The 14,403-nt window shown below is 44.5% G+C and overlaps 1 protein-coding gene across 6 annotated transcripts in view; it reads right to left on the bottom strand.

The window, feature by feature from the left end:
• Positions 1–14,403, bottom strand: part of CACUL1 (CDK2 associated cullin domain 1) — an 81,378-nt gene that overhangs the window by 56,250 nt on the left and 10,725 nt on the right. Inside the window, exon 1 of one of the 6 annotated variants that reach the window (XM_089314249.1) lies at positions 3,555–3,579. The exons of 2 other annotated variants lie outside the window; for them this stretch is intronic. In XM_089314249.1, the coding sequence (XP_089170375.1) occupies positions 3,555–3,564 (10 nt within the window). In that variant the 5' untranslated portion in view covers positions 3,565–3,579. Of the gene's footprint in view, positions 1–1,445; positions 1,685–3,059; positions 3,284–3,554; positions 3,580–14,403 lie in introns of those variants that run through there. 3 more of the 6 variants (XM_089314251.1, XM_089314252.1, XM_089314250.1) reach the window with 3 other exon arrangements.

Here is a 14,403-nt window from a genome sequence, read left to right as displayed (position 1 = left end):
TTTCATCTAGCACATTTTCCAGTTGGAAAAGAATGGGCTGGGCCTCTGCCTGGGTGCTGGCATGCCATGTGGGCACCGGTTTGTGTCCCAGCTGCTCCTCTTCCACTCCAGCTCTCTGTTTATGGACTGGGAAAGCAGCAGAAGATGGCCCAAGTGCTGGGGTCCCCACACCTATGTGGGAGACCTGGAGGAGGCTTCCGGGCTCCTGACCAGCTCAGCTCTGGCCGCTGCGGCCATCTTGGGGGTGAACCAGTAGTTGGAAGAACTTTCTGTCTCTCTCTGTGTGACTCTACCTCTCAAATGAAATATTTTTTAAAAAAGAATGAACTAATTTTAAAGAAGGCACTTCAAATCCAAATGTCTACAAGGGCCAGGCCAGTAACATAAACGAGTCAATCAGGTCTGGTGTAACCACAGGAAAAGAGTGAATGGCAGAATGCCCTCTACAGACGTTCACGTCAGAGAAAATCCAATAACCATTATGCAAGCCTCAAGACACCACACCATAAGGCTTAGACCTAGCAATATACCTGTAAGATAGCAAACTCATATAGTCTAGATCCTACTAAAAAAGCAGTTTCACTGACCTTATGCAATAGCCAATATCTAAGGTTTAGAAAGTATTATCAGTTGCTAATAAAAAGGAAAACTACTGAAGATCTATAATTCATTCCAGGCAGGAGTAAGTATGTTTAACTTACATGTTTTTTAATCCAACTAAATCATCAAAACGTGACATGTGTTTATTGTTGATACCTCCCAAACTAGACAGAAGTCCCACGGGGAGGAAGTCGCCGTCAGAGCTCCAACACTAAGTAGCACACGATGCACGGCAGAGACTTAATAAAGTCTGTAAGGTGAGCTGACGTAGTGAGTCACAGCAAACGCTTACAGAAAGACAGTCGGCAGCATACACTTATTAGCTGTCTTTAAGTTTAAATCATATTTAATTCCATACAGGCTAAAGCAAATCAGGTTTACCCTACTAAATAATCCTTTGGAGTTGTTTTGTTTTGTTACTGTTAACTGATTTTTTTTTCTTTTTTAAGATTTATTTGAGAGGTAGAGTTACAGACAGTGAGAGAAAGAGACAGAGAGAAAGGTCTTCCCTCTGTTGGTTCACTCCCCAAATGGCTGCAACGGCCGGAGCTGTGCTGATTCGAAGCCAAGAGCCAGGAGCTTTTTCCAGTCCTCCCACATGGGTGCAGAGGCCCAAGGACTTGGGCCATCTTCTACTGCTTTCCCAGACCACAGCAGGGAGCCAGATGGAAGAGGAGCAGCCAGGACTAGAACCGGAGCCCACATGGGATGCCAGCAGCGCTGGCAGAGGATTAACCTACTGCGACACAGCGCCGGCCCCTGACTTGTTTCTTAAGGGGAGAATGGATCAGAAATTACAATAGGCATTAATTCACACTTGGTTTACTGCAAAGACTGATCATTACCTTCTATCAATGCCTCTCAAAGCATGAGATCCAGAGCAGCACCAGCAGCACCAGGCAACCTGTCCCAAACGCAAACTGCTAGGCACCCCTCCCCACCAGACTTGCTGACTCAGAAACTCCAGGAGCAGGAGCACCCAGGACTCTGTTTAACAAGCCCTCCTCCAGGTGATTCTTGGCCTGCGGAAATTCGGGAACTACTGCCTAACAGTCCTACCACAAGCATCTCAGGACAGGCAGTCTCACAGGTGTTCCTCTTCGACTGCTAATAAATGGGTTGTCTGTTTTCAACAACTTTAATTGGAGAGTCAACTGATGGTATAAAAATACACTCAATATCAAAGAAAATATTACAAGGGTGGCTAGGAATTGTTTTACATCTAAAGAATGACTAAAATTATATTCTTCCATACACTTTCTCTCACCAAATAAACCATCTTAATTTAGAATAAATTCTTTTAAGATTATAACGGCAGGGACCGGCGCTAGGGGCTGACGCTAGGGGCTGGCGCTGTGGCACAGCAGGTTAATGCCCTGGTCTGAAGCGGGGGCATCCCATATGGGCGCCGGTTCAAGACTTGGTTGCTCCAGCTCTCTGCTATGGCCTCGGAAAGCAGTGGAAGATGGTCCAAGTCCTTGGGCCCCTGCACCACGTGGGAGACCTGGAAGAAGCTCCTGGCTTCGATCGGTGCAGCTCCAGCCATTGCAGCCATTTGGGAAGTGAACCAGCGGATGGAAGACCTCTCTCCTTCTCTGCCTCTCCTCTCTCTGTGTAACTCTGACTTTCAAATAAATAAATCTTTCAAAAAAAAAAAAGATTATAATGGCTGGGCCAATAATGTGGCATTATGCATTAAGTCACCACCAGCAATGCTGGCATCCTAATCAGGTACCATTGAAGTCCGGTTGTTCCACTTCCAATCCATCTCCCTGCTGATGTGCCTGGCAAAGTAATGGACAGCCTAAGTCCCTGGGCCCCTACACCATCATGGGAGACCTGGATGAACTTCCTGGTTTCTGGCTTCCTTGCGGCCACTTGGGGAGTGAACCAGTAGATAGGAGATCTCTCTCTTCCTCCTTGCGGCCATTTGGGGAGTGAACCAGTAGACAGGAGATCTCTCTCCTCCTCTCTGTAACTCTGCCTTTCAAATAAATAAGATAAATCTTAAAGAAAGAGATTATAATGGCAATTATAAAAACAAATGAAGCCAAATTCAGCAGGCTAAATTATGTCTGAAATGTGACAATTTTTAGATTAACTAATTACAAGTAGAATATGTGACAGAGGGTACAAAAGAAGAGTTCTGGGTTATCTAACTCCAGCTGGTGTGTGTTACCTTAAAGGAAGGTCACGACCGCTTGTTACCACAGTGTGCCCTTCTGGTGAGTCTGCTGTCCACAGCATCACCACTGGGCAGAATGTTCTGCTCCCCCCTGCACAACGGGAGGACTGAACTCTTTCAAGTACTGGACAAAACAAAGCTGAAGGCCAGGAACAAAACCTGCGGGACAGGAGGGAAGCCCCTGGTAATGCAGAAAAGGAATGGTCACAGCAGAAGAGGAGAATCAATCAGAATCAGGTAGTAGATTCTAATAAATAAATGAGGAAGGGCTTACAAAGGAAAATTCCCAGGGTTCACCCCGGTCTAGCGGTTAAGAAGCTGAGTGGCGAACCCACAACCCACAGCAGAGTCCCGGGGTCCAAGTCTTGGCTCCACTTCCAATTCTGTCGTCCTGCTGATGCAGACCGAGGGGCAGCAGGTGATGGTTCAAGTAACTGTTTCCTGCCACTCACATGGGAGACCTGGATTAAGTTCTATTACAAGCATCTGTGACCTAGCAGACAGAACTTTCTCACTCTTGCTCTTGCTCACTCGCTCAAATAAAAGAAAAAAGCTTTTTAAATAATGGAAAAAAAAATTTTAAAAACAAAACTAGCAAATACTTAGTCAAAAGGAATATAACTTGATACTAGCAAAGCAGACAGCAATGCAAAGTTGCTCCTAAGAGAACTGGCCAGTTTTTATAAAAAAGTGAAAGAAGTTGGCAAGTTATTTTAAATGCCTTTTCCCTTAATGGAAGAAAAAACCAAAACCTGCACCACCTACCTACCTAGGCACATTCCGACTGCCAGCTGGAAAGGGCAGCTCACGCTAACTCCCGTGAAGCACACCTCAGCCTTCGAAAAGCTGTGTGCTTCGGGTGTCTCTCTCCTGGGGGGGGGGGGGGGGGGGGGCTCTAGGTTTTCAGGTTGTGGTTTGCATAATTCAGCTGAAACTCTACAGACAATGTGAAATGTCCAGGTCTACTGTGAGATCAGTAAACAACCAAAAACACGCTGGTCTTATTTTTATTACATATAAGTTCTCGTTAACTCATTCCTTAAGGGTTTATGCTCTCCACCCTCCTAGAAAGAAAACAGTTTGGTCCAGATAAGGCTTGTAACATACCAACTATATGACTTTGCTTTGCCTTGCCTCAAAAGTACACTGTAACCCAAAACGCTGTAAAATCCATCTAGGAAATACATTCTGTTACTGCTTCACTGTTTGAAAAGCCACACATTTTCAAAGGGAGGAAATGTAATAAAGCAGTAAAAACTTCCTTCATGATCACTATCTTAAAAAAAAACACACACACAAAACCTAGCCACAGTGGTCTCTGGCAAGACTGAGATCTATGTTCCTGTAAAATAGTTACCACACCCTTTTTATAAATAAAAATTTTTTAAAGAAATAATGAAGAATAATTCTCAGGACACATTGCCACATGAAAAAACAACATATTTACCACAAATATTTTCATATAGCTTTAAATTCTGCATAATTTCCCTTACCATGTATAATTTTTAAATGTAACCAAATATGCTATCCTATCTGCAATATCCTTTATAATTTCTAAATATAGCAATTCTGTATTCTTTACATTTCAAAATAAGTGTGTATGTGTACATAAAAAGTTACCACACAAGACTGTTCTATAATTACATCACACTTGAACCTGCTGACACTGTTCCTGAAATGAACGTGTTATAATACATATATGAAAAGGTCAAAGGCTATCAAGACATCCATCATGACTCTACCTAATCTAAAACTTCATAAAATTCAAGGTATTCAAAATTCAAACTAAATACTATTGGCTCAACTGAGATGACACGGGTGTAAACTATGCTGATTGCAGGTCTTCAATCATTTTTAAACTCTGTGATATCTTGCAAGATTTAAAGAAGTCAATCTCTCCTCAGCAGTAAGACCAGGAAAAGTTTGATCCTTGAAGCAGTAGCATAAGGAGGGTCCTGGGAGGGATACCCACAATATGTGAGCTAACCTTGTCCTGCAAGACCCTGACAAGGTCAGGACTTAAGGATGGGATACAACGAATGTGTTACAGGCAGAGATTTGGAAACAGGAGGGAAGTAGATGGTTGCAGACTAAACAGTAAAAAAGAAGAGAGGGGTTTTGGTGTGGAGAAGTGAGTTGGAGCCTGGTACATGAGGAGTGTGAAGCATATAACTAGTGGAGCAAATAAGTGAAAATTCAAACATAAAAAATGCTCAAACAGGGGATAAGATGGTGTCTGGGACATTTACATCCCATATCAGAATGCCTGGTCCCACTCTGTTCCCAATAACAGCTTTCTGCTAACGCACACCCTGGGAGGCAACGGGTGATGGCTCAAGGACCTGGGTCCTAGCTACCCACAGAGGAGACCTGGATGGAGTTCCCAACTCCTGGCTTTCACCTGGCCCAGCAATGACAACTGTGGGTGGGAACTGAACAGGAGGGATGGATGCTCTGTCTCTCAAATTTTAAAAAATAACAAAAGAAATGCTCAAACATCTGGCCTTACTCCTTCTCTTTAATTCCAGAATGTCAGACCAGGAAAAATAAACTTTACATACTGCTCCATCCGCCCCTCCCATTTTCTCAGAATGGAAGACCCTTCTCCAGAGAAACTCAACAGTCCAAGAGGAAAGACATTCACATCCTAACGTCTGGCAATCCCTCAGGAAAACAGCAGCTCTGCATCCAATCAGCCTAAGTGAAGCCCAACACTAACCCTGGTTCCCTGTAAGTACAACCTACCAATTATCCTTTTTACTTGTAAGTATGAACAGACAGCTAAGGATCCTCAAAGATTTGCAGATGGTCTCAGGCAGGAGAGACTATGAAATGCTAAAGCAAAGATAAATCAGAGACTAGAAGAAAACTTTTTTTCAGTCAGATGACAATTTTTAAATACAAATAAATGCAAATACTGAAGGAAAATACTTTTTATACTCTTGCAATTTACTCTATTGGGAATTAAATGAGATCATTCCTTTTAAATTTCTACATTCAAGACAGAGCACCCTGCAGTTCTCTCACAAGAACCTTTTTGTTTAAACTATAATAATTATCTTCCAAGAGATAAGATTTTCCTTTTTTTTTTTAAGATTATTTACTTGAAAGTCAGGGTTACACAGAGAGAGGAGAGGTAGAGAGAGACAGGGAGAAAGGGAGGGAGAGGGAGGGAGAGGGAGAGAGAGGGAGAGGGAGAGAGGGAGAGGGAGGGAGGGAGGGAGGGAGGGGGAGAGAGAGGGAGAGAGAGGGAGAGAGAGGGAGGGAGGGAGGGAGAGAGGGGGAGAGAGAGGTGAGTCTCCCATCTGCTGGTTCACTCCCCAGATAGCTACAATGGCTGGAGCTGCGCCGTTCGCCGTTCGGAAGCCAGGAGCTAGGAGCTTCCTCTGGGTCTCCTACGCGGGTGTGGGTCTCCCATGCGGTGCAGGGGCCCAAGGACTTGGGCCATCATCTACTGTTTTCCCAGGCCTTAGCAGAGAGTCGGATCAGAAGTGCCGCAGCCAGGACTTGAACCCACCCACGTGGGGAAACCTAAATGGAGTTCCAGGATCTGGCTTCAGCCTGGCCCTGGCTCTTGTGGGCACTTGGGAGTGATCCAGAGGATGAAAGATACCTCTTTCTCTCTCTCTTTCAAGTAGATAAAAAAATAAACATTCTTTCAAATGAGTTTATTTTGGTGAAAAAAATTTTGAAGTCCATGCATATATGAGATCTTCAAAAAGTTCACAGAAAATGGGTGTTAGGAAATAAAATATGAATAGATTTTAAAATTTTTAAAAATATTTTATTTATCTGAAAGGCAGAGTTACAGAGAGAGGGAGATACAGAGATAGATCTTCCATTCACTGGTTCAATCCCCAGAGGCCACAATGGCCAGGGCTGCACCAGGCCAAAGCCAGGAGCAAGGAGCTTCATCCAGGTCTCCCACTTGGGTGCAGGGACCCAAGCACTTGGGCTGTCCTCCACTGCTTTCCCAGGATCAAAAGTGGAGCAGCAGAGAGACTCGAATCGGCACCCTATGGGATGCCAGTGTTGCAGGAGGCAGCTTAACCCCATTACACCACTATGCCAGACTCGATTTCAAATTAAAAAAAAAAAAAAAAAAAAAGATTTATTTATTTGAAAGTCAGAGTTACACAGAGAGAAGGAGAGGCAGAGAGAGAGAAAGAGAGAAAGAGAGGGAAGGGGGGAGGGGGGAGGGGGAGGGAGAGGGAGGGATGGAGGGAGGGAGGGAGAGAGAGAGAGAGAGAGAGAGAGAGAGATTGAGAGAGATAGGTCTTCTATCCACCGGTTCACTCCCCAGTTGGCTACAATGGCCAGAGCTGTGCTGATCCAAAGCCAGGATCCAGGAGCTTCTTCCCGGTCTCCTATACCAGTGCAGGGGCCCAAGGACTTGGGCCATCCTCTGCTATTTTTCCAGGCCACAGCAGAGAGCTGGATCGGAAGTGGAGCAGCTGGGTCTTGAACCAGCGCCCATATGGGCCATTATGCCACGCCACGTGGCGGCCCCTCAAAATTTCTTACAACAAAATAATCTCACCTTTCAATTCCATTTTCCACAAACTTTTTGAAGTGTCCTCATATAGTTAACAGATTTAGAAGATAAAAACAGGAAATTTAACATTGACTATTAGCAATTCCAGAGTAAGGAGAGTAGAGAAATGGAATGGGAGAGAAACACTGACACATTAAAATAAGAAGATACCCAGAAATTTTCTCAAGGGGGAAAAAAATGTCACATACTAAAGGACAGCGTTAGAATGGTCACCTGACTTCACTGTAAAACATAAGCTGGATCAATGGAGCTACATTAAAAATTCCAAGGAAAACATTTTCTATTAAGAATTCTAGGAGCCGGCGCCGTGGCTCAATAGGCTAATCCTCCACCTTGCGGCGCCGGCACACCGGGTTCTAGTCCCGGTTGGGGCGCCGGATTCTGTCCCGGTTGCCCCTCTTCCAGGCCAGCTCTCTGCTATGGCCAGGGAGTGCAGTGGAGGATGGCCCAAGTGCTTGGGCCCTGCACCCCATGGGAGACCAGGAAAAGCACCTGGCTCCTGGCTCCTGCCATCGGATCAGCGTGGTGCGCCGGCTGCAGCGGCGGCCATTGGAGGGTGAACCAACGGCAAAGGAAGACCTTTCTCTCTCTGTCTCTCTCTCTCACTGTCCACTCTGCCTGTCAAAAAAAAAAAAAAAAAAAAAAAAAAGAATTCTAGGGGCGAGTGTTTGGCACAATGGTTAAGTCCCCACCTGGAGTGCTGCATCCTATATCGAAGTGCCTGATTCAAGCTTCGGCTCCTCTCCTTCAACCCAGCTTCCCACCAACATGTGTGCTGGGAGGCAGCAGATAACAGCTCACGTCCTTGGATCCCTGTCCCCGACCAGAGATCTGAAATGAATTCTGGCCTCCAGACCTTGGCCTGGACTAGCCAGCATTTAGGAAGGGAACCAGTGAATGGAAGATCTCTGTCTCTCTCTCTCAAATAAACAATGAAAATAAATAAAAATTTTAAAAATAAGAACTCTGGGCTGGCGCCGCAGCTCAATAGGCTAATCCTCCGCCTGCGGCGCCGGCACACCAAGTTCTAGTCCCAGTCAGGGCGCCAGATTCTGTCCCGGTTGCTCCTCTTCCAGTCCAGCTCTCTGCTGTGGCCCGGGAGTGCAGTGGAGGACGGCCCAAGTGCTCAGGCCCTGCACCCGGATGGGAGACCAGGAGAAGCACCTGGCTCCTGGTTTCGGATCAGTGCGGTGCAGGCTGCAGTGGCCATTGGAGGGTGAACCTACGATAAAGGAAGACCTTTCTCTCTGTCTCTCTCACTGTCCACTCTGCCTGTCAAAAAAATAAAAATAAATAAGAACTCTGTACTCAAACTGTTAAACAATTATGAAAGCAAAATTTTTTGATGTGCAGGATCTGAAACTTTATTATCCACACAATCTTTCTCAGAAAGCTATTAGATTTATTCTATACACACACTTGCCAATAAAAATGAAGACACAAAGAAGCAATCTATCTGTGAAGTCACTGAGTGGCAACCATGCATTAGCACTAAAGAATAAACAGGAACAAGAGAATAAACAGCTTCAGAGGTGGATCAAAAAAATTTTGTAACTGATATGTTTTAGCATTTCAAAAACAATCAGGGACAAGCACATGATGAATCTAGTGAACCTGTTGAAAAAATTTAAGAGTTAAGTTCAGGGCCGGTGTTGTGATGCGGCCTGTGATGCCAGCATCCCATATGAGCACCAGTGGAGTCCTGGCTGCTCCACTCCCAATCCAACTCCCTGCTAATGCACCTGGGAAAGTAGCGGAAAATGGGCCGAGTGCCTGTGCCCCTGCTGCTTATGTGGGAGATCCAGATGGAGTTCCAGGATCCTGGCTTCAGCCCGGCCCAGCCCTGGTTATTGCAGACATTTGGGGAGTGAACCAGTGATGGAAGATCAATTTCTTTCTCTGCTCATTCTGACTTTATTCAAACAAATAAATCTTTTTTAAAAAGAAATTCAACAAAAATTATACAATTGCAAATAAGGCAGCTAACAACAAAGTTCTATGTGAAAAAAATGTGATCTGAGTACAATTCTGGCCCTCCAGTGATTACTTACATTGCTGTAATGCAGACGTGGCTTACTGGTTACATAAAAGAACTGGAGAGGCAAGGCACATAGAGGTGTAAAACTAAATCATCTTAATAACAGGAAGTCAACAGATAACATTAAGCAATAACAACATTACCAATTGAAATGTGTTAATAAATAACAGAAGAAACAGCTAAATGAATCACAGTCAAATGACCGACTTTTACTAACAGTCCAGGAATGGGAAAGGATGGGAGAGGGAACCACTGATTTTCATTATGTGTCTTTTCATATAATTTGGGTTTTTAAATTATAAGCCTGTATACTTATAATAAAAGGAAGGTCTTCTTGATGCTTTTAAAGCCAAAGTTTAAAGAATCCCAAATCCTCAGAAACTGAAAAATAAATCTGAAGTTGAATTTTTCTTTCAAGATTTCCAACATTATAAGACATAGGAAATGAGAACACTCAGGATTTACCAATTGTTTCTGCATCTCTCTACCTCAGTGTTCCACAGACACTCTGAAAGAGACACACACCCACACCTTCATTCCTTCTGTATCTGGATCAAAGGCAATGTCAGTTCCCACTCATGCAAACCAGCAGTCTGAGTCTTCACCTTCTCCCTCACCCTGAAACTGTAGATTCTGTCTCCAGTATCTCCAAAATCTGAAACTTCCTCTTTTGCAAAGCTCTGTTTGTTCAGGCCTCATCGCTTGTCTGGACTATAATAGTTACCACCCCCTAACTAGTCTCTAGGCCCCCATTCTCTCTCTACTCTAAATGCACACATTGAGATGAGTTTTACCAAGTTGACTCCCTGACTACCATTCAGTGGCTCCCACTCCTATAGGAGAAAGACCTTCCTCTAACTTGGCGAGACCTCCACTATCTAGCCCTTTCTTTTCAAGATTTATTTTATTTATTTGAAAGCCAGAGTTAGGGAGGCACGGGGCAGGGGGGGGTGGGGTGGGGGGATCTTTCATCCACTGGTTCACTCTCCAAACAGCTGGGGCCAGGTAGAAGCCAAAAACCAGGAGCTTCATCAGAGTCTCCCATGTGGGTACAGGAGCCCAGGAACTTGGGCATCTTCCACTGTTTTCCCAAGCAAATTAGCAGGGGGTCGGATGAGAAGTGGAGCAGCCGACTTGACCAGTGTTTATGTGAAGACGGTGCTTTATCCCCTAAGCCACAACTCTGGCCCCTATCTAGGCCTTTCTATTCATCCAGGTTCAGTCATTGCCACTCCCTCCCTCACACCCTGCATTCCAAAAATAATTTCAACTCTGAGTCTTTGGCACAGGCTCTCCTCTACAAGGAAGTCTGAGTCCAATTTCCCTACTACCACCTATCCTCCTACCACACATCTATTCATTTCCATAAAAATATTCTCTTTCCTTTAGGCTATCAAGTACATACTTAACTGCAATACAGCATTTAATCATGATGTATCATAATTATCTATCTCTCCATCTTCCACATTAAACTGTGTCTCAGTCATTACCAGAGGCTAAAATATTACCTTGGCACACAATTAATAGATACTTGTTGGATAAAATGCCATTCAGACGTCTAATCTGCACACCTGCAACTATGTATTACAGACCTATACAGGTTAACAGCCAAATGTCCACAAAAGTAGCAAGAAAAATTAGCCAGTTGCCCTGCCAAGATACACAACCAAGGAGTATCAACAGTAATTTTTTTTTTTTTTTTTTTGACAGGCAGGCAGACAGTGAGAGAGAGAGAGAGAGAGAGAGACAGAAAGGTCTTCCTTTTTCTGTTGGTTCACCCCAAGTGGCCGCTAAGGCCAGCGCGTTGGGGCCGGCGCGCTGCACCCATCCGAAGCCAGGAGCCAGATGCTTCCTCCTGGTCTCCATCCAGGTGCAGGGCCCAAGCACTTGGGCCATCCTCCACTGCACTCCCTGGTCACAGCAGAGAGCTGGACTGGAAGAGGAGCAATAGGACAGAATCCGGCGCCCCGACCAGGACTAGAACCCGGGGTGCTGGCACCACAGGCGGAGGAATAGCCTATTGAGCTGTGGCGCCGGCCAACAATAAATTTGTATACAGTAGTTAACAGTTTACAAAGTGACTGCATATGTCTATTACAAAGTAATAGTTTATAGAGGAAGCAACAGCATTTATTTTCAGGGATTTGGAACATGGTCTTACATATATATTAAAATAGCTTTCTTTCAGTTTCAAAGTCAATCTGTGAAATACATGTCAAAAAATGTCAAGAAAAGATATCCACTGAGATCCCGAAGTTTGGCCAATGAATCAGTGTCTCAGTGGCACTGCCCCAGCATAGCTCTGCCAGGCTGGGAACCAAGAAGGCACCAAACCACCACCATGGATACTGCATACAGTGCGTGTGCTAAGACCTAAATATACGAGCCGATCTACCTGTCAGAGTCAACCCTCTGCAAATAAGGCAGACAGGACCTCGTCAACCAAAAGACAGCTTTATTTAGGACTGAATAAAATCAGTTAACACTTTCATTCAATATAAATACCAATTTTTAGCACACTTTGAAAGCAGTCAATTCTTAAAATAGAATCCCTTCACTTCACTGAGTTCAATTTAAAATCCTGTGAAGCTTCTGTTCATCTGAGGAAGACGATCCTAGTGCTGTGCTGGGTGTGTTAAGTTTGCTTGGACCATCAGTCAGTGCCAGAGCCCTTCACACATTCACTGCCTTTTCTCCTCTTATTCTTAACCCCCATCTCATATGCTTCCCTCCCCAACACATGCAGGACTCATTCTGCTCTGTGAATATATTTGGAATATGAAAATGTGCAGCATTCTGATACCCTTCATTTGAGTAGAAACTCTGACAGTCATGTGTTTCTGTCTACTCTTTTTGCCTCTACCAAGAATGGTAGGATCGGGGAAACAGCTACACAAGAGTCACAGCTAACTTCCAATCACCAATGTAGGATGAACAGGAAATAAATATTTGTTGTTCTGAAAATTCCTAAGCCTTGGGGGTTATTTTCATAGAAAGTGACTAATACAGAATGGAAAGTTAAACTAAATGATTACACTTTCCAAATTTGGATCCACCAAAGAGATGCATTTGAGTGCAATTCGGAAGGCCAAATCAAGGCCAAAAAACATATTACTGTTGCCAGTGGTTCTGCGAAATAAAGTTAGAATACGAAAGCCCGTCTCCAAGTTTGCTGCAAGCCATAGTCCTGGTGTTTGGCCACCAATTTCAGTGATGAGGGACAGTTGTGACAATTGAAGAACAGCAAAAATGGAAGGAGCATGCTCCCTGGAATGAAGCTTTAGTAGAACCACCTCAGTGCCTTCTTTATTTCCTCTTCATTTTATTTGAAAGGTGCAGAGAGAGACAGAGCTCTCATCCAAGGATTCATTCCCCCAAATGCCCACAATAGCCAGGGCTTGGCTGGCCAAAACCTAGAGCCAGGAATTCAGTCCAGGTCTCCCACATAGACGGCAGGGACCGAATCACTAAAGCCACTACCCCTGCCTCCCAGAGTGCACACTAGCAAGAAGCCGAAACTGGATGTGGAACAGGGCCTTGACGCAGCCACAGATATGGAACATAGGCATCCCAAGCAGGTTTCATCTGCTGTGCCAAATGCCCAGCCCAGCCTCGCTGACTTCCAGACCTTCGGCCTTTCCAATGATTTATAAAGCACCCAATTTCCAGTATTCGGTCATTCTTGCTTTGGGGTACCTAAAGCAGTTTCTTACACTGAACTCTAACTGGTAGAGTATTGATAATGAAGCAGTTACAGGAAACAGGTTCTCAAAAGCTAGGAAGCTGGTTTTGGTTTTCTGTTCCAGTTGATTCAAAGGCAATGATGCCCCTGCCAACCACTGGAAAACATAATTCTAGCAGTGCACAGCATGTAGCAATGGAGTTACTTAAGCTATCACCTGTGGCCATCTGGAGTAAAGCTCTCGGAGAAAACAACTTGGCAAACTGCTTTGGTAGTTACGAGCAAAGTGAAAAACACAAGGGCTGCGGAGTGGGCTCTGATCCAACAAATGGAAAACTTAAAAGAATATGATGAATAGCTCAGTGAATGGCAGACCAAAGAGTACGTATGACTGCCATGAGTGGATCTCTTAATTCTTATAGAAACCGGGTTGTTATAGCCAAAAATGAGAAACAGGATGACTCTGAAGGTTACAGAATTACCATATAAAACTCAAAGGCTAGACATCTCAGTGAAAGTAAAGGCATTGACTGTGAAATCAATTGGACCCTGAGACCCAAAATGAGGCCACTTTGGATCAATGTCAGAAACCTGACCTGACAAACTCTCTGAGCCCTCCCCCACGTGAGGCGAAGCTGACGTGACTGAAGACGCTGCCAAATTACTGGAAACCTCAGGAGGGAGGCTCTCCACGCCTCACCCCCAAGTAGTCTTTCCCACCTCTAGATCCCCAGCCAGAAGCAGATTTCCCAGAGGAGCAAGTACCAAACCTTAACGACAGGAGATAACTTATGTTCCTAACAACTTGGAAGACTTCAGTATCTTACACTGGCAGAAGCCTGGGAACACATGTGGAATCAGATCCTGAATAAGGAAGAAACAACTTTAGATAACACTGAAACTACCAACAGGAAAGCACTTCTTGAAGATTCTTCATTCACTGTACTACCTCAAGTTAGGCACATTCCTAACAGCTTGCTGTTACCTCACTGAAACCTGGACTCAGTGTCGGCCTGCACGAAAATGCTGGACTCCTGCTAGGAGCAGAATTAGCACCCCACTGAAAAAGATCAGTGATCATGAAAATACAGCAAAACAATCCAAACAGAAAGACAAAGAACAAAAAAACTTTTAAAAGAAAATGAACAGACCTTCAGTGACTGTCAGTACAGAAACAGGTAATTAACATACGCGTAACATATATGTAAATAAATATGTGTAGCTGGCAGTGGGAGGTAGGGTCTAGGAACAAAAAATGAAAATGTTCTGCTGGCGCCGTGGCTCACTAGGATAATCCTCCGCCTAGCGGCGCCGGCATACCAGGTTCTAGTCCCGGTCGGGAC

The sequence above is a fragment of the Oryctolagus cuniculus genome, chromosome 15 (genome assembly GCF_051225735.1).
Source record: "Oryctolagus cuniculus isolate XC-2025 breed Fujian yellow rabbit chromosome 15, ASM5122573v1, whole genome shotgun sequence".
In the NCBI taxonomy this organism is placed as follows: domain Eukaryota; kingdom Metazoa; phylum Chordata; class Mammalia; order Lagomorpha; family Leporidae; genus Oryctolagus; species Oryctolagus cuniculus.
This window is presented reverse-complemented; position numbering and strand designations above follow the sequence as displayed.